The sequence below is a fragment of the Henningerozyma blattae genome, chromosome 1 (assembly GCF_000315915.1).
Source record: "Henningerozyma blattae CBS 6284 chromosome 1, complete genome".
Lineage (NCBI taxonomy): Eukaryota > Fungi > Ascomycota > Saccharomycetes > Saccharomycetales > Saccharomycetaceae > Henningerozyma > Henningerozyma blattae.
This window is the reverse complement of record NC_020185.1, coordinates 253,968-280,459: the sequence shown is the minus strand read 5'-3', so window position 1 is coordinate 280,459 and position 26,492 is coordinate 253,968. Positions and strand designations below refer to the sequence as shown.

Here is a 26,492-nt window from a genome sequence, read left to right as displayed (position 1 = left end):
TAAACAATTATGGGAATTAAAAGGCATATTTATACATTATTTATTCCCAGACAAAAAAATCATTATTTGAGAAATCTTGTAGTCCGCCAATATTATTTGTATTATCTATTGGTAAGAAATCTGTAGCGTCATTTCTATTCGAAGAATTATCTGAATCTATATTACCAAATCCCACAGCTTCTGCAATACTTGATGGGTTAATGACTAACCCGTTCAAATTAGAATTTTGTAGCAGGAAATCTTCAAAATCAGGGATGAAGTTATTATTCATATTATTTGTATTGTTCATGTTTGAGGTTGGAGTATTTGTAAAATTGGAGTCAAAATTATTTGGATTTGGAGTCCAATTAGTACTATTAGATGCAGTTGTGTTTGCATTTGAGGCATTATTATTAATGAAGAATTGGTTTTGGTTTGGTAACTGCTGAGGTGGAGGGTTTGTTGAATTTGGAAGTGGGATAGGTGTTAAAGAACCGTTTAGCCTATTAAAATCATCAAACGTAAGTAATGAATTCTTATTGGTAGTGGTTGCTGCCGGTGGTAAGTTTGTAATATCTGGAGTCATCTGTTCTTGCAAAGATGGTAATGTGGTTGTATTAGTTTCCAAATTTTGTGAAGATAATTCTAAATTTTGTTCCTTTTTCACGATTGGATCGTTTGAAGTCTCATCTTCATTTAAACGACGTCTCTTTGTAGAATTTTGTGCGTCTTGAGAAGGAGTAGGTGATTTTGAATTAAAAATCGTGATTGGTTTATATGATCTAATAGGCGGAAGTTTGGTATAATTGAGGGAATTATTTAATTTTGAAGGCGCAGTAGTATAATTTGATGAATTCGAAGTAGAAATGGAAGAGTTATTTGATGATGGAGTAGCTGAGTCTATTGGATTAAACATCCCCAAAGCATCTTGATATACTGGACATTTTTTAATACTTTCTGAATTTGCATTCATCATAAAGAAAGGAATCTTTTTAAAGAAATTTGGTAAATTTACATTCTTATGGTATGAAGTATTCTGTAACTTATTATGAGGAAATCTCTTTGGATTTAAATTTGTAGTTGGGTCATTAGGTTTTAAAAGAGTGATGAAGAATCTTGTTGATTTCATTAGTTTAGTAGCATACAAGTATTTTTTTGAGATTTGTTTTGTTAAATCGAAAAACAAATTCATTCTATTCGTTAATTTTTTCGAAAGAACAAGTGAGTCTTCCTCTATTAGATCTATCTTATTGATGAATATTGTATCATCATTTTCATTAACCAAAGAGTTTGATTGATGTGAATGAGATTCATCATCATCACTTGTATTATTATTTGAACTACCTGAAGTGGAAGAGAAAACGTTGTAATCATAAGTACCATTAATTGGACCACATTTTATTCTTAATAAAAGACAAACAATGAATTGTAACGATCTATTCCCTATATTTAAACAATTTGGCATTAATATCAATTCCATATAATTGAAAATAAAATTATGAGTTGAATTGATTTTGTTTAAATTCAATAAAAATGACAAACAATTCTTATAGCCTTCCATGGCAAAATTCAAAGTTTGTTGAGCATATTCTTTTGCTAATACGATTGTATTTGGGTCTTCATTACCCTTCGGCTCATAAAATGTGAATAAGATATAATTCAAAAGATATAATAACATTCTAATTGTTAAATGCTTATCAAAAAATAATGCTTTAATGGTGGATTCAAAAGGCATTTCAAATTTTTTATCATTTGGATCAGAATGTGATTTAGTATATAGATGTAATAATTCTTCCATTGGTGGTAAATTATATGAATCATCGAAATTTGTGGTATCTACTTTCCCCTCTGTGGTGAATAATAAACCTGAATGAATCAAATCGTTAATGATATCATTAATATTAATGTTATTATTTGTTAAATTATTCAATGAAAGTATCAAATGATCTAATTCGAACTTCCGAACATTTTTAGAAACAGAAACGTTCAGGATATGATTTAATACAGCAATGATAATCAAATCAATTTGGAAAAACAAAGTGAAATTCTTTACAATAATAAGTTCTTTAATATCATGAATATAATCAATCTTTGAATGGGAAGGCAATTTTGTATCACTGATATCTGATAAGTTTCTTAATAGACGAGGAGTACCCAACAAGAGGGATTGATTGATATCTAATGAGACAATGAAATACCAAGTTTTTCTCCAAGTATGTTTAAACCTCTCAGTGGAAGGTGAAGAATTGTGTTGATGAGAAGAAGCAGAGGAATTATTTTGAGATAAAGTATTCAATTGAGGGAAATTATCTGGATCTCTATGTAACCCACATGAAAAAGCCATTTGAGTGATACTTGCTAAGAGTAATTGATGAGATTCGTTATCTTGAGTATTTGCTGGGTTTGGAGATGGAGTAGCTGGACAGCATGTGAGATAAATCTTGTAGAAGATTGCAAATTGGATTGTCGTCAAATTTACGTTTGAATTTGAAGTAGTTGACAATTCATCGAATTTGATCAAATTTTTCCGTACCAAGTCTAATACTTCTAATGGGATTTCATATCTTAACAAATCTGAATCATCATTTAATGGAGTAGAAGAATTTGAAGAAGAAGGAGTTGAAGATGAAATAGAAGAGAAGGAAGAAGTAGAAGAAGAGCTCTGCATAGATGGTGACACAGAATGTAACTGAATAGAAGGTAATTTCAGATTATGGAAATTTAAATTTTTGAATCTATTACAAGGTAAGGATAGCCAGGTTAAACGAAGAATAATGACGAGAATGCCAAAAATTGAATAATCTTTAATTTTATTAAAAGATAATTTCTTCAATTTTTCCATAGAAATGGCAGCAGGCGAAGGAGAATTTGGAGAAGGAGAAGAAGGGTGTGCAGATGTAGCAGGAGGAGGGCCAGCCTGAGGGGTATTCCAATGTTTAAAATTACAAATCGATGAGATGTTAGATTTGAAAGAAAGTTCATCGATGATTGGTATAACCGGGTACAAGTGATCGAAGAATAGGTCTACCAATTGAATAATGATGTGTTTTGGCGGTAAGAGAGCACAAATCTTTTTAATGATTTGGTCGTTTGTTAGTTGTGGCATACCTTGGAAAACTTTTTTGTTTTGAGTAGTTAATTTCTTTGTCGGTGGTAATGGAGGCATTGCTAAATGAGGGTTATTTGCAGAAGTCAAACCAGTGACAGGGCAACGCAATATAGGGGGCTGTGGTGGGGCAGTGTTTGTGGTGGTGGTATTGGCGGTAGTACCATTGGCAGTTGTAGTTGTAGTTGTGGTTGTGGTTGTGTTATTATTATTATTATTAGTAGTAGTAGTAGCGGTAGTCGTGGTAGCCGAAGGTGTTGCTGTTGGTCTAGGTAAATTTAATTGCGTTGTTGAATTTCTTTCCGGTAAAGGAAGAGCGTTGTATGGTAAAATAGAAGAAGCAGAAGTAGGAGCAGGCGCCGGTGTAGGTACAGAAGTAGGAGTAGGTACAGATGCAGGTGCAGGCAAAGGAGGCACTGCAGGGTGAGATGAATGAAGGTATTTAGTATAGCGTTCTCTTATTACAAAGATTTGTTTCCAAATCAATTTCAAATATGGATCACCTTTCATAATAGCCAACCAGTGGGTGGGACCCAGATGGATTGTCCCGTTGCTTTTCAAGTGAAGCATATCGAAGTTTCTAGTCAAATCTAACTCGTCGTTTGAATGAGCCGAAGGAGCAGGAGTTAGTTTCGGTGATACCGTCTTTGTTGTCGTGATGGTAGAGTGCAATTTTGCCAGTTGGTCTTCTAGGGATTTGACATGATCTTTCAATTTCTTTAACTCTAGTTCTTTCAAGAGATCACGCTCAGCTTCTTCTGCCCATGTTTGTTCCATGTAATGACACAAGTGAGATACACCAGTCTTTGTACACTGATTACAATGAGGCCTTTTCTTGTCACATTTTACTTTTCTTTTCCTACAAATCGTACAACTCAGGGGGATTCTATTACGTTTTCGTTTTGGCTTGGACGAGTTCGAAGTGGAATGGTTTGGAGTACTGGTCGTAGTACTTGTGCTTGAGTTGCTTGTGTTTGTATTGGTACTTGTGTTAGTATTTGCATTAATATTACTATGAGTATTATTGTTATTATTATTATTATTATTATTATTATTATTATTATTATTATTATTATTATTATTTATATTTATATTTGCTTTACTATTTGCATTGTTGTTTGCAGAATGATTTGCAGTATTACTTGCGGTATTACTTGCATTATTTATAGTTGAGTTAGGAAACTGTCTCGTACTAAAAGTAGGAGCACTACTATTGGGGAACATTGTGTTGGAGTAGTTGGATTAAAATATATTGGAGTATGTGAAATAATAAACAGCTTTGTATACTTAATAAGATACTATTGGCGTGAAAGTAAGAAATTCTGCTCCTGATCACCGAACGCGGCGGCGTAAGCCCGCCCGCAAAGTAGGCCAGCACTCTCTGTGCACGTGATCACAAGGCCACGCTGGCGCTGTGCACGTGGTATCAGGTTTCGTGCATCTTCAACGCATCGCATTGTGTCCTGACAAGTATGCATTCCAACACAAGGCAACAAGGTTTGCTGTCAATAGTCTATTCTGTAGTGGGACCATACTTAAATTCACGGCTTGGAATAATGGCCATATGCTCCAGTTAGCCTTTAGAGTGTTCCAAGCACGAACATGAACGCGCCCCATGGCTCCGTGGATCCCATGACCTTCCAACAAGGCCATTACCGAGTAATACAAACATACCCCAAAGGGAGCAAACATTAACTGGTCTACAGCAACACGTACTGTCAGAGTACGCCATCCGCTGGACCACGTGATACGTGCTAGCACGCCGTACCACCACGTGCCCAGGGGTGAAAAGAGAGTTCCATAGAGGCCTGCACGACATGTCCGTTGCCAATCCCATCGCAGAGGTATGAGTTTCGAATCTGTAGATATTGGAGATTGTACCGGTGGTTTTTTATCCAGGGGTTTCTCCTGAGCTTGCCCTAGGGCTTGTGCAAGACAGTCTCCAGCGGCAAACAGGCCAGAAGTGGTCCATGCGTTGGTGATAAACGGTTTGGTAGCCAAACTTTGCTGGTATGCCGTCCACACACGGCTAGTGAATCGAGACGCCATTGTTGCCGATTTTGCTGACGCACTCAAGGTTTCGTCGCTTATATATATACCGTGAAGTTACCCGCTCATGACTCATCTCGGTCGGGTTTCAAGCTATAAAGGAAATTTTCAATTGAAATTTATTATTGCTAAAGGGTGAAACTCGTGGTTACTATAATTACCATCGTAACCCGGACTTTTACGCCGTAAAAATATTATAATATGATACTACTTACTACTTTGTAATACAATTTTTGATTACAATTTTTTACTACAAGTTCTGACTACAAGTTCTGAGTACTATTTAATGCATTTAATTTCAGTACACCCTTTTATTGAAAAATGTTAAAATGTAAACAATTTTACATAGTTATTATATAACTGATTATTATATCTTAAAGCCTTTGTACTTGAAGTGTTTGTGACGATGGCATATTAAAATTACAAACATAACTCACAACTTACTGATTAATTAATAACAAAGTAAAATAATTGTAACCCTGAAATAAATAAATCTTTATGCCTGATATCCGATGGCTGGTGATCTGATATTTGTGCCGTTACCAGCCAGTTCTTTTTTATATGGCAAATTCCGTTTACTGGAAATCAGACATACGGGAATTTCTGAAGAACATTCGCCAGCCGGAATTTCTCGATCCGGAAACTTTCTCGTGCTGGCTAATGCTGAACCCTTAAAACTAGCCTGAAAAAAAATGCGATGGATGGTTAATAGCGGCTAATAGTATGGTATTGTTTTACAGTAAAATGCAGAATTCTTTAGTATAAATACTACACGTTGTTTCAGACAAAAAGAGTTTCCCATCAACACTAAAGAATCCATCAACAATCAACCACTCCCACTCCCACCCCCACTCCCACATAATACAATGCAATACAAAAACACTTTAGCTATCGCTGCCTTAGCCTCTTCTGCTATGGCTGCCTACAAGCCATCTGAACCATGGTCCACTCTGACTCCAGACTCTAAATACGCCAATGCCATGTCAGACTACACTGGCTCTTTCGGTATTGCTGTTATTCCGATGACTGCCTCTACTGCTAAAGCTAAAAGAGATGCTGTCTCTCAAATCGGTGATGGCCAAATACAAGCCACTACCAAGACTGAAGCTCCAAAATCCACTGCTGCCGCTGTCTCTCAAATCGGTGATGGCCAAATCCAAGCTACTACAAGAAAGACTACCACTTTAGACGGTAAATCATTCTCTGCCACTGCTACTAAAGCTGAATCTACAACATCTACCGCTTCTACTTCTTCCGCCCAATCATCAGAAGATGCTTTCTTCGAATCTCAAGCCTGCAAGAACAATGGCACTTTAACTATGACTTTAAAGAACGGTATCTTAACCGATGCTAAGGGTAGAGTCGGTTCTATCGTCTCTAACAGACAATTCCAATTCGATGGTCCACCACCACAAGCCGGTGCCATCTACGCTGCTGGTTGGTCCATCACTCCAAAGGGTAACTTGGCCATTGGTTCCAACGATGTCTTCTACCAATGTTTGTCTGGTAACTTCTATAATTTATATGATGAAAACCAAGGGGAACAATGTACCAAGGTCTACCTACAAGCTGTTGAATTAGTTTCTTGTTAATCAATACAATAAAACTTTGCATTAGGTACTCCATTTCTGACATGACAATCGCCAGTACATAAAATTCATTGTTAGACCGCTGTTACTCAACTCACTCTATTTCTCATTCTTTATATTCTCTGTATTATATATAATTTTAAAAAAATAAATCTATCATAAATATTTCATCTTTTTCAATAACAAACATTTGTAATGACAAGTTGCTTGTTAGAAGCTGTATATATTATTATCGTCTAGGTATTAGCACTACTTGTTCAAGAGAAGAATTTTACCTATTGCATTGGGATTTGCTCCTTTACTAAGAAGAGTAGACAGAAAAACTACAATCCCTATTATATCTTGAGTATATGGTTATAATATTTCCTAAACGGGGACAAATAAGTATGTTTTAAACTAAATCGTAGACACTAAATTGTGATAATTCACGAAAAGTATTCATCATTATTTAAGAAAATATTGAGCACGTTGTATAGGAATCTCAGTGATTTATAACCAAAAAAAAAAAAAAAATAAAAAAAAGGAGAAATAAATGCAAAACTTTAACCTAGTTTTAAGATTAATTTGTAATAAGTCATGGTTTTCAACTTTCATTAATGCAAACTACTCTATAATCATAATAACTATCAGTTTTAAAAAAAACTTTTGTAAACAAAAAAAGAATTTTATTCAAAATAATCACTCCATAAAGTATTTATTATCTCCTTTATTGTTTTTCTGTCTTGAATGTCAATTTTTTCGATATTACTCTTTCTATAATGATTAGGAGCATCAGTATTTTCTCTAAAAGTTTCTTCATGAGCAACTTTGAATAATTCTTTTAAAATTTGATATAGAGAAAAAAATGAATTTGGAAACTCCTGTGATTCCTTTAAATATTTATCTGATAATATATATTTTTTAAAGATTTTGTTTTTATATTCATTCTTGTAAAAGGGATCATCGCTAATTATTGATTTTCTTCTTAAATAAGATGTCGAATGGAAAAATAACTTTTTTCTTAAAAACCCATAATTACTTGAAGAATCTACTTCTTTATACCTGCCATATGGTAAAATAATGTTACGTTTTTGGAATATTTCTATTTCATCGATTAATTTCTCAATTTTTTTTTTGGTATTATTTAAATCTATTGGTTGTCGTATTACTAATGGCTCATGTAATATTTCATTTGCTTCTATATCATTCAAAATACTAGAATCCACAACAGATATTGTATTAGTTATATTGTCATTTGATTGGAACAATTCTTCCAAATAATTATCTTTCTGTATTTGCTGGCAAAATTGTTTTGTTTCACCATTTTCAGATTCTTCCATTGGTGTAAAAATTACTGTATCATATTCGTTTTCAGGAATTAAAGATTCATAATGTGGATAATTAATAGAGGTGCTCATATCTTTAAAATGGTAATTTTTATTTGTAATTTCAACTTGGTCAATAAGTCCAATATTTTCTTTGTGGTAAGCGTTTCTTCTACAGCTTTTTTCTAATTCAATTTCTAATTGGTTTAGATATTCTAACACATCATTCATTATAGTTCCTGTAGAAAAAGAATCCTTAGTAAGATCTTTGAAGCTAGCTAATTTAGTTGCTATTTTTTCTTTCAAAGTATTCTGAGAATATTCTTTTCTAATATTTTTCAATGTTGTATTTTTATTTTTTTTCTTAAAGTTTAAAGGAAGTTCTGGTGTAATTTCATTATATAAATTCACACATGTTTCTCCAGTTAATTTTCCACAACTAAATCTTTTTGGGTACGTATTTACGTTAGATAAAGTATTTGGATCTTTAGAAACATTTACTTTAGGAATTAGCTTATTATTAGTGTGGTTGTTCTTAGTAAAAAATCTTTCAGTATCGTGATCCAATTTTTTAAAATTATGAAAACTATTCGTTTTGTTCATATTATTATAATTTTCTTGAAAGTACATCATATATGAAGATTTAGATAAACTCATTATTAAAATATAAATATTTTTGGTAAAAAAAAAAAAGTTAAGCAAAATTGAGTAGAATACTTGGCAAGATAATAGTATATTTAATTATTCTTTTATGACAGTTTTCTTTTATATCTGTTTCAGTTTTGAATTTTTTTAAATTGAAATTATGAATAGAAAATGCAATATAACTTTGAACCTTTGTCACTTGTAATTTAAAAAATAATAGTAAGGCCGTTGTTATTTTCCATTGAACAAAGTGCTTATATTTTATTTTATTTTATTTTTTCTTTAACACTACTTTTTTCAGATTTTCTGTCCAAAGATAATAAAAAATTAAGGAAAGCCAAATTTATTGAAAAAAACACATCATTGTAATGTTAGCGAAACAGTAAGTCATAATATAATATAGTACTGTTAAATTAAATAAAGAATACATAGTAAATCTCCATGATCTGTGAATCAGATAACTGAAAGTGAACTAAATAATATTAGTATGGTTATGTAAATAATAATGGGCTAAAAAAATATAAAGAAGATAAAAAACTAGAAAGTCAATGTTTGTTTCTTTGCCATGAATAAATCATGAAAGTATTTTAAGAGTCTTAAAAAAAAACAGGTCTAATTTTGAATTAGTTTTATCTTTAAGCAGAGGCTTTATCCTTCTTATCCTTCTTTTTCTTATCCTTCTTTTTCTTCTTCTTCTTCTTCTTCTTTTCACCTGAATCTACGATAGTCAAATTATCCTCTTCCAGAGGTCTCTTTTCACCGTGATCGCTTTCTTGAGTTTCATCTTTCTTTATTTTTTCTTCTTCAATTGGGTTTGTAGCTAATTCATCATCTTCAAAAGTTGGTAACTGTAATTCTGGGGAAGAAATTAAAGGAGGTTCTGATTGTGATAACGTCGAATCACCTATTTTTTTTAGATTCCAAATATTTTTGCTTTTCCATTTGATAATGTTCTAATTCTACATTATAAGCTGCTCTCCATTTATCTTTTTCTTCTTCATCTAAAACTTTCCATTTTTTAGAAATTTCTTGGGTGATTTCAGTAGATGATAAAGGTGGCAAACCTTCATTTTCTCTATCAGCACGTAACTGTTGACGAGCAAAAGCTGAATAGGCGAAAAAGACAGTTAATGGCTTTTTTGGTGCATTTGGATCCTTTTCAGCTCTCTTTTTTTTGGAGTGAGCGTTTGATGATGATGGACTTGATGCATCATTAGTTTCATCCTTTAGTGCATCATTGGAAGTACCATGGATCAAATCCATACCAATTTCATTAATGTTTGAAGTGGCAGATGTCAAAGTTTGTAATGATTCGGTTAAAGTGGTGAAGGCTTCTAGTTTTTCTTCTTCATCATCACCAACACTATTGTAAAAATCGACAATAGAGGAGGCAGTTTGATTAGCTGATTTAGATAATTCAAATAATGAAGCCACTAAGGAATTCTTAGCAGCTTTTAATTTAGCAGAAGGATCAGTGGTCATCGTGTCACGTGGAGAGAGACGGTTTCTACTAATTACTTCTTTAATTTTCAGTATAATACTTATCTGTGACTAGAAGAAAAATAAATGTTACTCCAAGAATAAATTTAACAAGCTGTTAACTACTTTTAACCCACTTTGATCTCTGTTTATGGTTATTTTTTTCCAGTTAATACTCCAATGAAACTTTATTATTTTGTTAGTTATTGACAAGTTTTCCGTCGTTGAGGTTGAAGAGAATTGAAATCGAGAATTTGTTGCGAGTCTGGAAAAAACGCCGTACAGTGTGACAAAAAAAGGGAAATGAAAAGTTTGAGATAATTTCCAGGAAGCAATAATAATGATTATTTTACATTATTAAAATATAAATAAATACTATGTGAAATTGTATATTTTAGTATTGCAAAGCAATCATTACCTAAAGTAAAAATATTTGGTTGGATAAAAATTATTAGTACCACACAATGAATTTCTTGTATATAAAAAAAGAATAAATACCTGCTGATATATGCTGATAATAGGGAATAATATTTAACTACTTTTCAAAGGACTCAATAAAACAAAATACACAGACTTACAGTTTAGTGCTAATAAACTAGATATCTTCTATCCTTTGTTTTACGCCATGATTTTAAAATAATCTTGTGTTCGAATTCTAAGTAACTCGTTATTTATTGTCTTTTTTTCCAAAATTCACGGAGTTCTGGAATGGAAAAATCCGTTTGAAAAATTTAATCCTATTGGGTAATTCACCCAAATCTTTAACAGCATCGCGAAAAGATGTAGTAAAGTATAAACAACCTATTGACAAAGAAGTTTCCTGTGAAAAAAAAATAAAAAATAAAAAATAAATATCCTATTATTACAAAAGCACTTCTTTATTGTATTATCTCGTAACTCTTACACATAACACTTCATAGAAAGTACATTATTTTATATTCTTCGTTAGTTAAAGCGACTTCATCCCTCATAGATCATGAACCGTTACTTTCGTTTAAGAAGGTTGCTTTCTAAAAAGCTACTGTTCTTACTAATCATTATCGGGATTGGGATTGTCTCCTACTCAGATTATCTGATTAGACAGAATCATAAGAGGGTTGATTTTGCCAAAAACCTATCTATTAATGATAAACCAACTAAAGGGTCATCACAGAGGCCAGCTTTAGCAGGTTCAATATTTAACGTTATTGAATCACATCGTCAAAGGGCTGAATTATCCAATAATGTTGGTCATCTTCAAAAACTCTGGAATTTCTTTAATTTAGACGAAAAATATATCTCTACATATGAACAAAATATCTTAATTAATTGGGATAATTCTACACAAGTGGAAAGAATTGATAAATGTAGATATTTGATAGACACTTATTATAGAGTGGATCCAAATTGGGCCAATAATAAAATTATGGAATTTTATAATATTGAAGAAACTGACAATTTGTATTTATCTTTATTAGCAGAGCGTCAAAGAATTTATGATTATTGTTTCTTAAAGGGGGGCTTAAAACCAACAGATGTTTTTGATTATTCAAATATTCCAAAGCCAGCTAACTCGAATGGTAAGGCCATCTCCTTTCCTGTAATGAATGTTGATCCTTCAGATTTCCAAGATAGAATGTATCCATTTTTAAGAAGAACTTATGTTGAGCGTGGAGATTCGGAACAGCTTCCTCTGTACCCCCGTATTTTCGATCTAACTACTGGTATAGTACAACCACTTCCAATTGATAAAATTGATGCAAATTACAATAAAAATTTCTGGAACAATTGGGCATCAATGGCTTCTGGTAAGGGGATTGTCACTACTTTTAAAGAAAGTGATTTACCTTTATTTAGAAAACAGTTGGCAGTATTAGAGCATCTAAATAATAAGCACCCAATTCAAATTATCTCCGCAAAAGCTCCTACTCAAGAATTTTTGGATTCTTTGATTTTAACAGTGCAAAAGACTACTCAAAAGGTTTATTTATTAGATTGCTCAACAATGTTAGATGAAGAATTTTCAAAGAATTATATTGTTAATTTCCTCAATAAGTGGGTTGCAATGCTATTCAATACTTTTAAAGAGGCTATTTTCTTAGATGTGGATGCTATTCCTTTCATTGGTATGGATTATTTTTTCGAAAATGAAGGATTTGAAGAAACAGGTATTTTAATGTATAAGGATCGTGTTATGCGTACTGAGCACACTTTCCAATACTGTATTGATATGTTCCATGAAGCTGAGCCTTCCAATCAGGAAACAAATTTAATTCATACTGGATTGAAATTCGATTCTACAACAAATAAATTTGATTCTTCATCTGCTGCTGATATGGCTTACAAGACATTTTTCAGAAACTTGCAATTGCATCATGTTGATAGTGGGATAGTTGCAATTGATAAAGTAGAAAAATTAAGTGGTCTTTTATTATCTTTCTTATTTCATATTGATGCTAAAGTCAAACGTTGTGTTTATGGTGATAAAGAAATTTTCTGGATTGGCCAATTGTTTGCTGGTGAGGATTTTTATATTGATCCCGTAGATGGCTCTATAATTGGTCCAATGATGGAAAACGTTAATCCAGATACAGAAAAGGTAGAATCACATATATGTGCTACCCAGATCGCTCATAGCGATGCACTCGATACTTTATTGTGGACTAATGGTGGTTTAAAGACGTGTAAATTCCCAAATAGTGCCGAAAATGATTTTAAGAAATATCCAGACTATTTCAAAGATAGATACGGTGATGAGGTCAGTTTAAAGAAGATTTATTCAGCTCCTTTGCGAATTGAAGGACTCATTGTACCAGATTCAGACAGAAATCCTTGGTTACATATTAGAGAATGTTCAGAATATGTATATTGTGCTTTTGCTGGTAACGATTTAAACGATCCTGAAAATACCTTAGGTCACACAATTAATTTTAATGATGAAGAAGTTTTACAATTTAATAAGATTTCAGAGTTATGGAACCAGTCATAAGCATGTCTCATATCTTAATAAGAAAGACTATTTTTTTAATATCAGTTTTTATGTAACTATACTGTTTATATGTTATTCTAATACATTTATATAATTTTATTATGGCATATTTTAAATTTTATTATTCTCATAATATTTATTTTATTAAGAATGATATTGTCCTGTAAAGAGTTAAGTTTTAAAAAGTTAAAGCAATACTATTTCAAAGGAAAAAAATTAAACGCAGGAAAATTAAATCTATATATGAAAGAATTATAAAATTAATTAATGATGAAATATGGATATTAGTTTACAGAATGAGAAATATTGAAAAATGTTTAAAGTTTAGTGTTCATGGAAAGTTCGTACTTAATTCTTAACTTTCTTTTTAAGAGGATTTCTTAGAATGTACTTGACAGGTTTGAAAACATCACCCCAAACCTTTTTGATGTATGTTAGGTAGAAACCAGCAAACATACCAAAGAAATTAAAAGCAACAAATGCGCATTCAATACCAAAGTTTCTCCATCTGTGACTGTAGCTCATGTTTTCAACTTCCAAGAAATCATCACCAATGGTATAAGTACAATAAGCACAAACACCGATAGCCTTTGGTACCTTAACGTAACCACCAAATTCATCAACATAAGCTTTCATAAAATCACCACAATTACCCTTATCTGGAGATGTTGGAACTAATTCACCTTGAGAACATTCAACCTTTCTGTCATGCAATAAAACAGAAGTGAAAGTATCAATGAAGTAAGTGTATGGAGAACATCTGTACATGAAAACCCAGAAGCCAGGCATTAAACCCTTTGGTTGCATAACACCACAGAATGAAGCAGTGAAACTATAGAAGAATGCAACAAAGACAGCAGCAGTTTGTAAATCTGGAGCTGAGAAAATTAACCATAAACCGAAAGTCAAATAATACAACGAGAAAATAATATAGTTGAAATAGAAAACACCAGCAATATGAGGAGAATTATCAAAATTACAACAGAAATATGAGCATAAGAAGAAAAGTGTAGAACTTGAAATGGCTAAAGGAGCTTCGATGATAGTTTGAGCCAACAATAGAACAGTCCAATGGTAGGTATTAGATCTAGCTTCTCTTGCCACATAAACTTCCTTGGATATAAGTGCTTTATCTTGAACTTGGTTAATTAATGGAGAAGATAAACACATAGACATGAAACAGAAAAAGATAACATATTGAAGATCTAAAACACCATATCCAATTTTCCAGAAAGAAAACCCAATGAAAAGACCACCACCTGCATTCAAAGCAAATTTGGCCAAAACATACATCAAATCTCTCTTAGTACATAAATATTGTCTCTTTGTAATAACAGCCAATTGTTTCAAATATGAAGGTTGGGCCCAAGAAGAAGTAGTAAAATCAACACCAGAGTTTCTAGCTTCACTTTCTAAAGTTTCTAATTCAGCATGAACTGCCCTATTTTCTGGAGAGTTTTTCCATAGAGCAGCCCAATCATTTGTTTGTCTCTTTTCACCAAATTCATCTTCACCACCTTGAGATTTGCTACCAACCACATCAATAACAAAATCAGCAGGGTTACCTAATTCAGTATCATAAGTCAAAGAATTATCATGATTAACAAAGTATTCACAAGCTTCAGTAATTGGACCGAAATAGACACATTCACCTCCTCTCTTTAATAAGAAGATATTATCGAAATAGCTGATAACACTCTTAGAAGGTTGATGGATAGTACATAAAATAGCTTGACCTTGTTGAGATAATTTCTTTAAAAATTGAACAATAGTTAAAGCGGCATCAGAGTCTAAACCTGAAGTTGGTTCATCTAAAAATAATAATAAAGAAGGTTTAGTAACCAATTCAACACCAATAGATAACAATTTTCTTTCAGTTGGAGAAAGTTCAGAAACTAAAATATCACCTGGTAATCTTAACATATGAGAAATAGTATCAACATAATTCATATCACCATCACCCCTTAAAGTAGCAGAAATTTCTAAGGATTCTCTAACGGTTAACAATTCTAAATGAACATCTTGTTGTTGAACGAACCCAATACTTCTGTTAAAAGATTCGATATCAGTTAAAGGCTTACCATCGATTAAAATTTCACCAGTTACAACACCAGTATCGGTTCTTTGAGATAAAATATTCAACAAAGTAGTCTTACCAGCACCAGATTCACCCATCAATGCAGTTAACCCAGAACCAATAAAACCTGAAACATCATTGATTAACTGTTTATTACCTCCAACAACATAATTCATATTTTTCCAAGAAATCAAATGAGATTGAGCTTCCACTCTTTGATCAGCATCAGAAACATCTTCAATGGTATCTTCGGATAATTTCAACCCTTCTTTTCCTTTACCCACTGCAATATTATCGGATTCAGAAGAAGTGAGAGAAGAAGTAGTAGATACAGTGGTATTTAACACATTTGGACTTTCTAAAGATTTAACTTCTTCGACATGTTTTCTTTGCTCATTCCTTAAGAAAGGTAAGAATCTTGAAAAATAAAATCTCCAACGATCCATATTTTCCTTGGTATATTGTGGATTAACATATTCAGATGCGAATAATGCAAAAGCAATATAGAAGCATAAGTAACCAATCAAAATACCAAAATTTCTCCAAGTGTGATGATAAGTGTATGATAAAGCACTCTTTAAATAATCTTGTCCTCTAACATAATTGTTACCCAAAGTAGCACCTTGCCAAGCACAAGCTTTATGTTTAAATGATAAATTCGAATAAGTAGCACCTCTTGGAATAACCGAATCGGTACAGTCTAACTTCAAGCCATGTAACTCATTACTTAAAATAGCTTCCATTGCAAACATAGCTGGATTCATGTAGGCAATCCAAACAAACCATGGATGCATATCTTTCAAATAAATAACATAAGATGCGTACATTGCAATGGCTAATAGAAGAATACCAGCAACCAAGTTAGCAATACCCAAAGTTGGAGTCATAAGAGCAGTTAAAGAGAACAAAGTAACCATACAGAAGTTATAAATACCAACAAATAATAAAAACACAAAGAATCTACCGGCTGTGTATTGGAAATGGGCTAAGAAATATAATATGATAGTGAAGACAATAACCAAACAACTCTTAAACAAGTAATCGTATAAAGTAGAAGAGAATGTTTCGACCCAATTACGATAGAAATATAATTGAACATGTTTTGTAACAATTGGTTGTCTTTGGAAAGAAGCAGGCATATCGGCTAAAGCTAAGAAAGTAAATAACAATAAAGAGAAGAAAGTTAAGGAACCTCTTGAATAAGAACCCACAGTGTTCATTGGAATATCATAAAACAAAGACCCGATAACTAAAGCTTGGACAGTTACAGCAATCCATTGAGCAATCAAATAGGCTCTATCACCAAAAATTCTTTCAAAAGCTCTTTTAATACAATACCATAATTGTAAATGCATTGGGACAGCAAATATTGGAGAAATATCTTCTGGATTAAATGAATCGACTTGGATTTGAGAATCTGGTGTGCTTTCAGTAATTTGAGCCCATTTTTTATAATATTCAGTATTGATCCATTTTTGATATAAATCTTCTTCATTGGAAATAATAGAAGTGACAGTTTTAGAGACCTTTCTTGAATTGTTAATTTCTGTCTTTGACACAGCAGTATTGAATTGTAAATTTAAAATGGATGATAAATATTCCATAATACAATCATTTGGATTTTTTTCAATACCTAAATCATTAATGAAATAATCTAAACATTCGTCTAAAGTACCGAAAAAGATTTGTCTATTTTTGGATAACATTAAAATTTTGTCGAATTTATCAATAATTTGATCTGAAGCTTGAGAGATTTTAACTAAACTAATAGCTTGCGTGGCTCTACCCAGAGTTTGTAAAATATTCATGAAATCCAAAGCCGTGGAAGAATCAAGACCCTTTGTGGAATTGTCCCATAGATAAACGGACCCATTTGATAAGAAAGTCTCGATAATAGAAATACGTTTTCTTTCACCACCTGAAACACCTCTAACATAATCATTACCCACAATAGTATCTAGTACGTGTGATAACCCAAATTCTTCTAATATATCATCTCTCATTTGATCACGCTCCTCCCTAGGGATTCTAAATTTACAACTTAACGCAAAATCAATAGTTTGTCTAACTGTTAAGAATGGGAAATGGGTATCTTGTTCATTGTTATAAATAATTTGATGTGGACATTTTTTAGAATAGGATTTAAATTCATTATTTTTAAATCTTACAGAATTTGCTGGATTATAAAACATGTTTTGATTAGCATGAAACATAGCCTTGAATAACCCTGAAGAAGGCTCACCTAATACTAAAACAACTTCCCCTTTATTGGCTTGGAAAGTTAAATTTTGTAATAAATCATCATTGGATTCTAAGTTATTGAAATTATCTTTTGAAGTAGCATTCTTGGGATCAAATGGATTGATTTGAACATTTGCCCCGTTGAATGTGACAGAAGCGTCAGGAACAGGTGTAAAATATTGGGCGTAAGACATATTTTACTTTTTTTGTTTAATTGTAATGACAAAAAACAATAAAATATACAATACTTTTAAAATTTATACAAATTTTTAAACCAGAAAGATTTGTGTTCGTTAATAAATCGTTAAAATAGCCTGTAATTATTTAAACTATATTTGAAAAGATGTTTAAGGAATGGAAACCAGAATGTAAAGACATGCGAAATATAATAAACTACACTTATATACAACTGGATAAATAAGCATTTCATAATCAAACCTATATAACAACTACGTATTTAAAAGATAATAAACAATCTTTACCTCAGAGCTGATGGTTTCTACAGCAAAAAAAGAAAAATTAGCAACCTACTGTTTGTAATCGATGATCTCATAAGGCTAAGAAAATAAACAATGCTTATTCTAGCGTGTTGTGAAAAAAAAGAAAAATTCAAGAATGCTAGAGAGACCTGGAGTAGGGTATCGACTAAATAGGCAATTAAGCATTTGGGAATGTAATGGTCAAAATATTGTTTATTTATTTATTTGGTAAATAGGCCGTTTACTCTCAGGGACTCGGTGATTTTGGGGTGTGACGGAGTGGAAATTTTCGCCGTTTGGGGGAAGTTATACGAGTGTTCATCGTTTAAAATACAGCTCGTTTATGGGTATACAATGATTACCTTATTGAGAGTATTTTCCCATTCGTAATGGCACGAAGACACGTACCCTATACGAAATGAAGCATACTGCAATGTTTAGAGATCGCTGCTTGCTGTTCTTGGTAAACGAGGAAAAAGAAATTCTGACATTTAGGCCAAAGAGACATTACGATGGGTTCCCAAAGAGGAAGCATTGAAAAGCGGGTAACCAGATCGCTAGAGATCTGATAGTTACTTCTGTTTTAGGAAGGAGGATATTGGTGCGGATGACTCTTCGTGGGGTATTTGTGTGGTGAATAATCATGATAACACGGTTTGCCAAACACAATATAATATAGATAATTAGGTAGAAGGCTTAGAACTTAAGAATAATGGAAATAAAAAAGGTATATACACTTTTGTTAAAGTTTAATAAAAATACAGTTGGTTATAACGAAAAATATTTAGACACGTATAAATCATTATATCGTATCATATTATATATGTATACATAACTATTGTATATTGTATCTTGAATATATGATTTATTAGTGAAAAGGAAGTTTATCAGATGTAAGCGAGAATGATTAATTGAAGTTAGAAATTGTGATTATGTTAAGTGGAGTTTTAACACTGTAATGTACAATTGTAATATAAGATAGTCAAAAAAAAACGTTTATTTTCTTTTTTTAATTTCTTATAACAATAGAGCAGCAGCGGCAGCTAAACCAGCACCTAAGCCAACAGCGTTTTTGATGGCACCGTTTTCAGTTTGTTGGATAACGGTAGCTTGAATTTGACCGTCACCGATTTGAGAAACAACAGCAACTTGTTCTTTTAAAGTAGAAGTTGCAACACCGGATGGAGTAGCGCTGGTTTCAGAGGCGATGGTGGTAGTAGAAGTCTTGGCAACTTCAGTAGAAGATTCAGTTTTGCTGGATGAAGCTATGATAGATGAAGTAATAGTAGTTTCAACCTTGGAAGAGGCAGTTTCAACCTTTGAAGAGGCAGTTTCAACCTTGGAAGAGATAGTTCCAACCTTGGAAGAGATAGTTTCAACCTTGGAAGAAGTGGTAGTAGCAGCAGCTTCACCAAATTGAGCAACCTTGGCTTCTAATCTAGAGGAGTACCATGGTAAAACGGTCAACATAGCAGAGATTTGGTTCATATCTAATTGAGCCATTAGCTTGGTGTAAGAGTCATCAGTAGCAGTGGCTTTAATAGCATATAAATCAAATAAAGCTTGTGGAATATCCATAGAACCAACTAAACCAACATAATCTTGTAAGTTGTCGTTGACATCAGATAAGATTATTTGCATTTCAGAAACTTGGTCTTCTGGTGAGATGGCATAAGCAGAAGTGGCAGCAGCAATCAATAAGGTAACAAATTTAGCAAAAGACATGTTTATTATAGCGGTTGAGAAAGATTGGACTAATGGACTAGTTTGTTGTATATCGTAGTGAAAAATAGATGTACTAGAAATTAATTAGTATTCAATTAATAACCATCTTCCTTATATATTAAATGAAAGGTTATAAATTTTTCCAAGGTTAGTGACACGAAATGTTTCTTTTAACGGGTGTGGCAATGTGGTACATCCGGGTTAATTGAGTTCATCCAATTAATCCCTATCTTATTCAACAATCCATTGTTTTGATTTACATGGTTATCAAATGCGTAAGTATCATTTGCTGGACTCTATTCCCTTCATCGCTCTCACTAACTTGTTCTATTAATATTTATCAACGCGTCACAGGTAATCTTTTTTAAGTATTTTTTTAAGTATCTGTTAAGATAAATTACCATCTGGTTTATTCCATTGCCACGTTCTTATTCTGGAAAGATGCTTGCTCTTATTCCTATGGATTGACTTTCCTCAAAACTAATTTGTTCTTTTTGTAAAAAATTGCTACACTACATTGCTCTCTAATAAAATAGTCAAAGAATATGGCGTAGGAATGTGGTTACATTAAAAGAATTGTGCCTTCATTGCCAGCCATTCAATAAATTAAATTGGAAATTTTCTAATAAAGAATTTTCGCGTTCCAAGATGAGAATTTCGCGTCGTGATGGAGGGGAAAAACGCGCCTTAAATAAAAAACACAAAACAAACAACAAATAAATAAACAAATATGGTAGAAATCAATTATGAATGAACAACTGAATAAAACAGAATATAATTAGAAAATGTACCCTCTTCTTAGGAGATCACTCTAAACTTAAATTTTTATCTTGAAATAGCATTTCTATTGTGATGATCATTTGATCAACAGTTTTACTAGTTTGAGGAAATTATAGCGCTAATGTCTTTAAAATTATAAATGTTTTGCAAGCTATTAATCATACTGGAATGTTGTATCATCTTCAGAAAGTTTATGTTATTTTTTTTTATTGTAAACTATTTTAAAGCAACCAATGATCTATATAGTTTATTTATCTCGAAGTCTTCTTTTTTTCCTGAAAATAGGGGATGTATTCGGATTAATGGTACTGTTTAAAAGAAGTATTTAAGCCTTAGTACTTGAATTGTTCTCTGATAAGTTCATAATAAAAGGACCATGTAACGACATAATTCTCCTCTATATAATTTGCTATGGATAAATTAAAGAAATTTACTACTTGTGATATCTCAGATGGCCTCTTAAATTTATGTAAGATGGATGACGGAGGTTTTATTCCCAACTTAATATTCCAATCTTCATTTCCTGATAGTATTTCAAAAGATAAAGCCAATATAATGATTGGAAAGGCATATACAGTATTATTTGCTCCTGTCGATGATCCAAGGGAAACAGTTAATTACATAGATCATATCCCTGAGGGATCTATTGTCATGATTGCATTGGATAAGTCTTTGCAATCACGGAATGCTCCTTATTCAAAGGTTACGAATTCCCTCTATGGAGGTTTGATGTCAGCAAGAGCAAAATATTTGGGGGCTCATGGTACTGTTGTGTTTGGTAACATTCGTGATGTCCAGGAACATAGTGATTTAAATTTTCCAATATTTAGTTACGGTACTGGTAGTTGTGCGGCTAATAAAGTTGTCAAACCTGTCGCTTGTAATGTACCACTAGAGATTTTAATTACGAACCCCGGTCCAACTACTATTACCGTATCTCCGGGAGAGATAATTATGGGAGACGTTAATGGGGTTGTTCACATACCTTATTCTATTAGTTCGAACGAAATCTCTTTAAAAAGTTTAGTTAATTATATAGAAAAATCAATTGAAGCTGATGAGATTATTAAACAAGAAATCTTAAAAGGTAGTTCAGCAAAGGAAGCAATGGCAAGAAATCGGAAAATTTTAAAAGAATTGATATAAATATCCTATAAATATATCATCTTTAAGGAAAAAGTAAAAAATCATATAAATAAAGTTTTTTTCTATATATTAGTACGGTATTAAATTAATCAATTAAAAAAAGTCATTATAACATTAAAATAGCCTTTAACGTGTATTAAGGATTAGTTTTTGATATCTAAAAGAAATAAAGAAGTTGTATAATGGAAAGTGGTATTGTATAGATTAATCTGATCTCTTTTATAGCGGTAAAAAATTGATGAAGTAGAACATTTTAAATCATCTATAAAATATAAGCAACAGCAGCTAAAGCAGCGGCACCAGCACCGACCATAGCTCTGTTAGCACCGTTAGTATTTTTCTTACCATCGGTGTTAGTAGTGGAAGAGTTAGAGCCATTGGTAGAGTTGGAACCGTTGGCTAAAGTTGTAGAGTTGGAAGCATCAGAACTGTTGGTGCTATTTAAGTTACCACTGGTAGAGTTGCTCCAAGTATCATTCTTTGAAGAACTGTTAGTGGAATTGGAAACGTTGCTAGAAACGGTAACATTGGTAGCGTTGAAGCTATCAGAAGAGGAGGCTTTAATACCGGCAGAAGCTAAAGCTGAACTGATAGCTGGAGCCAATCTAGTAGAGTACCATGGGACACCAGTAATCATGTAGTGAATGTAAGAGTCTGGAATGTCAGAGAAGAAAGAAGTATAAGAATCACCCTTGGCAGTCATCTTGGCAGCATAGGCAGATAAGACACCAGGTGGAATAGATTGTTCTGGATTAGCTTTTTCCATGGACAAATATTCTTTCATGTGAGAACCAATATCGTTCATGTAAACTTGCATGGAAATCATGGCGGCTTCTCTGTCACCATCAGCGTTGGCGATGGCAGTAATAGCAGCTAATAAAGAAACAACTTTAGTGATAGACATTTTTCAGGCGTTGATGATTTTGCGTTTAAGCTTATTAAATTAACATTTGAAGCAGAGAATAATAAGACACAAGAAAGTAATATACAATTAATATAATAATGCCATATAGACACATATATATATATATATATAAACTGTGTGACAAAGAGAATGCGTCCATAAAAAAATTGCAAACCCCAATGTTAATAACAAATGTTTCCCTGTTCATGAAATAGGAAGAATCTGCTCGATTGTTATGAGAAAAATAATAATAAAAAACATTGAGGCATATAAACAAGTCTGCTTATTCTTCCAGGCAGAAAACCATCACAGAGTAACTTGTGTATAGACAACAGCTTACTGTGAAAACCATTTGTCCTTCTGCTAGATAAGCTTAGAAATAAGTCTGTTAACAAAAAGTAGAAAAATAATAACAATAGACACTAATTTTGTTATGCTTGAAGTTCTAAGTTCACACAATAGTTGCCAAGTGGAATTCCTCTTTCGGAAATCTTTTAAGTGATGGTCGAATTTCGTACTCAAAAGATCTTTAAATGTTTATAATTTTTGAAGAAAATTTTAATCGAAAAATATCAATTCTATTGAGATGAAAAATATGATGCATCTTTTTTACCATTATACGAGAATTCTTGTGAACCGAAAGATCGGGGCCAGAACCGAGTCTTGTAGGCTTTGCGTTGTCTCAGTTAAGACTCGAATTGTGAAAATTATGGTAGACAAAATACGCGGGGTCTTTTGTAGTTTTATTTTTGTCCCCTCTGTCGCCTAAGAAAGAGCTGCAGGAACTAATATGGCGTAGGCCCCAAAAATTTGAAGGCAACTAAAATAGTTGATGTTTAAATCTTGCCTTGCCAAAATAGGAACTGTTATTTAATAGGTATAACATATATTTTAGTCTTTAGTACGTTGTTGGCATTTTAAAAGGTGCAATTTTGATTAATAGATACTATAATAGCTATGGATGTTAAGAAGTTAATTTATGTTAGGAGTAATAGGTGTTAAGTGAATTTCTAATGTAGGAAAAGTTATGACAAATTATAATTACTGAGTCCTTCGCAACGGATGAAGTCAGTCACTTGATAGATAATTGTGCAAGGATCTATGGCATATCTTAATAGATGCAACAAGTTGTAAGGATGTCAAGCATATTAGGGATTGGTTAAAATGATATTCTATCGTTAATGTAGCGCTGTACCTAGTAGGTGTATCTTGGATAGAATTTAGGTTCTACATCAGTAGCTTTGAAGTTTGTGAATCTATTTAGCGATTTTTATTTTTTGGATTGTTTCATAACCTTGAATATTTAATAACTTTGCCATATTAATGTTTTACTATTGTATTCAATTATAGTTTAGGAAAATGTTTTTTAGTAAAAAAGTATAATGTTAAGAGTTAACAAATCTCTTTCGGAAATGGTTTGGAAGAGGTTTGAGACGAACTTAATTTGAACTTGATTGCAAATTGAAAATATTTCATTTTCCTAAACATTTGAAACTGTAAAAGCATATCTAGAACGTGTTAATTTGGTATAAAGATAATATAAAGTATATAAAGATATTGAATGTTAAAATATGATATTTGTGAAGAGGAAGATTTTAAAATATATATTTTAATATATATTTTAAATTAATCTGCTTAAAAACTTAGAATTAAAAGAAAAATATAAAATGAAAATCTTATATCAAACTTATAATAATAAAGCAGCAGCAGCAGCAACACCAGCACCTAAACCAGCAACCATCTTAGCGGCACCGTTTTCGGTTTGTTGTTCAACAGTAGCTTGGATTTGACCATCAGTGATTTGAGAGATAGCAGCAACAGTAGATTGAGAAGTCTTGGTAGCTGGAGCTTCAGTGGTTTCAGCCTTGGTGGTGGTTTCTGGAGCCTTGGAAGATTCTTCGGTCTTGGTGGTGGTTTCTGGAGCCTTGGAAGATTCTTCGGTCTTGGTGGTGGTTTCTGGGGCCTTGGAAGATTCTTCAGTCTTGGTGGTGGTTTCTGGGGCCTTGGAAGATTCTTCAGTCTTGGTGGTGGTTTCTGGAGCCTTGGAAGAGGTAGTTTCAACCTTGGAAGTAGTGGTTTCTTCAGCCTTAGTGGTGGCAGCAGCTTCACCGAATTGAGCAACCTTACCTTCCAATCTAGAAGAGTACCATGGTAAAACAGTCAACATAGCGGAGATTTGGTTCATGTCCAAAGCAGCCATGTCCTTGGTGTAGGAGTCATCAGTAGCGGTAGCCATTTCAGTGTATAAGTTGAATAAAGCATCTGGGATATCCATGTCGGCGACTAAACCAACGTAGTCAGCCAAGTTAGCGTTAACATCAGCCATGATGATTTGCATTTCACTGACTTGGTCTTCAGCGGACAAGGCGTAAGCAGAGGCAGCAACAGTTAAAGCAGCGACGAATTTAGCGAAAGACATTATTGATTGATTAGTGGTATGGAAGAAAGGAATGAAGAACAATTAAAGAGTTGTTTGTTGATGCTTTTTTTATTCCATAATGTAAAAGGAAGAGTTGAATGAATTTGTGAAATAAAGCCATCTATCGTCTCATTATATATGAAAATTTCTATAACTTACCCAAGAAATATTCAAGTGTTGCTGTCTCGTAAGTTGATGCTATGCACCCAAGAGAAATGACCAATAGGTCTAACAATCTCACTGTGATGTTTTCCTAATTTCTAATCAAGTTAATTTTTTCTTTTTTACCTTTAATCTGCATACTCGAGTTCCTCAGCTTCCCTGAGCTTTCTCAGTAAATCAACTCCATCTTACTTTTACGACCCAAATTCGGATGTTTTTTCGCAATCTTTATTATTGGAGCACTCACGATTGCTGGCTCCTTTGTCAGTGTTATCTACGGGTTTTGTCTACAAATTGTAGTCCTCGAGTGATAATTTTAATATTATTGTTAATGATATTGTTATTGTTTTATTACTATGGATAGAAAATTGAGCTCGACGCGCCTCGAACGAAGAATTTTTAAAAGGTTCGCGTCGATCCTTAAACGAGGGTCCTGCAGTCTTTATTTGGAACTTCGTGCCTACATCAAATCTAGATCTGGAAGAATGTCTCTAGAATGGATCACCAAAACAGACACTTTCGGTTCGTACAAAGCTCTTTTAGGAAATGTCATACATCGTTTAAGACACGAACTTCCTCGTATAGTTTATTTTACTCTGCAGCTTTTCTCTGGTAAACGTAACATTCTCCAATAACGGAATATCCATGGAAGTAAATATATTAGGAAAATCAATACGCGTTCTGGCTATTGGTTCTAGCCAAGAATGTGACGTTTATTGAGAATTTTTATAAGACACATTACTATAATAGAATCATACTACTGTAAATTATAGGTTACGCTATAACACTTAGTTTATGCCTAGAGATCGCTAAAGGCACGTCTTTAGATAGTTTATTTACTGAAGTATCAACTCGTTAAGTTACGGTTTACGAAATTCAAGGCGATTGCATATGCTATAACAATGATATTAAATGAAACTAGAATTAATAAGATATGTGGCAACTTAGTGTATACGGTGTTACAAGAGGACAAAAACTTTTGTAATGTAAAATTCTCTTGGTAAATAATGTCAAAAGTGCCAATTTGCTTATTGAGTCGTGCTGGAACGAGATGATTACTGCAGAGAAAGGAACTGTGTGTTACCCTTATTCTGTGAAGTTGCAAGATAATCTTACGTTTGTGATAAACAATACTAAAAATGTGGTTAGTTTGCATGGAATCACTACAGTTTTACTTGATCTTTGAGAAATCATTCTTTTCGTGTCTACGAAAATAATATAATATGATTTGCTGATAATTATTAGGGTTATTTTGCACTGTATCGTATGATCAACATGTACAGTATCAATGATAAAAATACATATATATTTTTATGTATACATATACTTGTTAGATGTTCAAGGAAATATTTAACTTTCTATAAATGTAATGTTTATAGATAAAATTGAGAACACTAAAGTGATTGTAAGACAAATACGCTTATTCATAAATAATGGCTG

General features: G+C 32.7%; 11 protein-coding genes across 11 annotated transcripts; 3 read left to right on the top strand and 8 right to left on the bottom strand.

The window, feature by feature from the left end:
- Positions 1-40: 40 nt before the first annotated feature.
- Positions 41-4,309, bottom strand: HAP1 (Hap1p; the record flags this gene model as incomplete). The annotated part of the gene is made up of 1 exon (XM_004177392.1): positions 41-4,309. The coding sequence occupies one exon, from the start codon at positions 4,307-4,309 to the stop codon at positions 41-43; it is 4,269 nt and encodes a 1,422-aa protein (XP_004177440.1).
- Positions 4,310-4,528: 219 nt separating this feature from the next.
- Positions 4,529-5,134, bottom strand: SYM1 (ethanol metabolism protein; the record flags this gene model as incomplete). The annotated part of the gene is made up of 1 exon (XM_004177391.1): positions 4,529-5,134. The coding sequence occupies one exon, from the start codon at positions 5,132-5,134 to the stop codon at positions 4,529-4,531; it is 606 nt and encodes a 201-aa protein (XP_004177439.1).
- An 866-nt stretch (positions 5,135-6,000) lies between these two features.
- Positions 6,001-6,726, top strand: TBLA0A01190 (uncharacterized protein; the record flags this gene model as incomplete). The annotated part of the gene is made up of 1 exon (XM_004177390.1): positions 6,001-6,726. One exon carries the CDS (start codon positions 6,001-6,003, stop codon positions 6,724-6,726), a length of 726 nt encoding a protein of 241 aa, XP_004177438.1.
- A 662-nt stretch (positions 6,727-7,388) lies between these two features.
- Positions 7,389-8,684, bottom strand: TBLA0A01180 (uncharacterized protein; the record flags this gene model as incomplete). The annotated part of the gene is made up of 1 exon (XM_004177389.1): positions 7,389-8,684. One exon carries the CDS (start codon positions 8,682-8,684, stop codon positions 7,389-7,391), a length of 1,296 nt encoding a protein of 431 aa, XP_004177437.1.
- An 888-nt stretch (positions 8,685-9,572) lies between these two features.
- Positions 9,573-10,154, bottom strand: TBLA0A01170 (uncharacterized protein; the record flags this gene model as incomplete). Its single annotated transcript, XM_004177388.1, has 1 exon — positions 9,573-10,154. One exon carries the CDS (start codon positions 10,152-10,154, stop codon positions 9,573-9,575), a length of 582 nt encoding a protein of 193 aa, XP_004177436.1.
- A 973-nt stretch (positions 10,155-11,127) lies between these two features.
- Positions 11,128-13,119, top strand: MNT3 (alpha-1,3-mannosyltransferase MNT3; the record flags this gene model as incomplete). Its single annotated transcript, XM_004177387.1, has 1 exon — positions 11,128-13,119. One exon carries the CDS (start codon positions 11,128-11,130, stop codon positions 13,117-13,119), a length of 1,992 nt encoding a protein of 663 aa, XP_004177435.1.
- A 348-nt stretch (positions 13,120-13,467) lies between these two features.
- Positions 13,468-17,631, bottom strand: TBLA0A01150 (uncharacterized protein; the record flags this gene model as incomplete). Its single annotated transcript, XM_004177386.1, has 1 exon — positions 13,468-17,631. One exon carries the CDS (start codon positions 17,629-17,631, stop codon positions 13,468-13,470), a length of 4,164 nt encoding a protein of 1,387 aa, XP_004177434.1.
- Positions 17,632-18,933: 1,302 nt separating this feature from the next.
- On the bottom strand, positions 18,934-19,641 carry TBLA0A01140 (SRP1/TIP1 family protein; the record flags this gene model as incomplete). Its single annotated transcript, XM_004177385.1, has 1 exon — positions 18,934-19,641. One exon carries the CDS (start codon positions 19,639-19,641, stop codon positions 18,934-18,936), a length of 708 nt encoding a protein of 235 aa, XP_004177433.1.
- A 1,191-nt stretch (positions 19,642-20,832) lies between these two features.
- TBLA0A01130 (bifunctional 4-hydroxy-4-methyl-2-oxoglutarate aldolase/oxaloacetate decarboxylase) lies at positions 20,833-21,567 on the top strand (the record flags this gene model as incomplete). The annotated part of the gene is made up of 1 exon (XM_004177384.1): positions 20,833-21,567. The coding sequence occupies one exon, from the start codon at positions 20,833-20,835 to the stop codon at positions 21,565-21,567; it is 735 nt and encodes a 244-aa protein (XP_004177432.1).
- Positions 21,568-21,829: 262 nt separating this feature from the next.
- TBLA0A01120 (SRP1/TIP1 family protein) lies at positions 21,830-22,471 on the bottom strand (the record flags this gene model as incomplete). The annotated part of the gene is made up of 1 exon (XM_004177383.1): positions 21,830-22,471. One exon carries the CDS (start codon positions 22,469-22,471, stop codon positions 21,830-21,832), a length of 642 nt encoding a protein of 213 aa, XP_004177431.1.
- Positions 22,472-24,158: 1,687 nt separating this feature from the next.
- Positions 24,159-24,890, bottom strand: TBLA0A01110 (uncharacterized protein; the record flags this gene model as incomplete). Its single annotated transcript, XM_004177382.1, has 1 exon — positions 24,159-24,890. One exon carries the CDS (start codon positions 24,888-24,890, stop codon positions 24,159-24,161), a length of 732 nt encoding a protein of 243 aa, XP_004177430.1.
- Between the last annotated feature and the right edge of the window lie 1,602 nt (positions 24,891-26,492).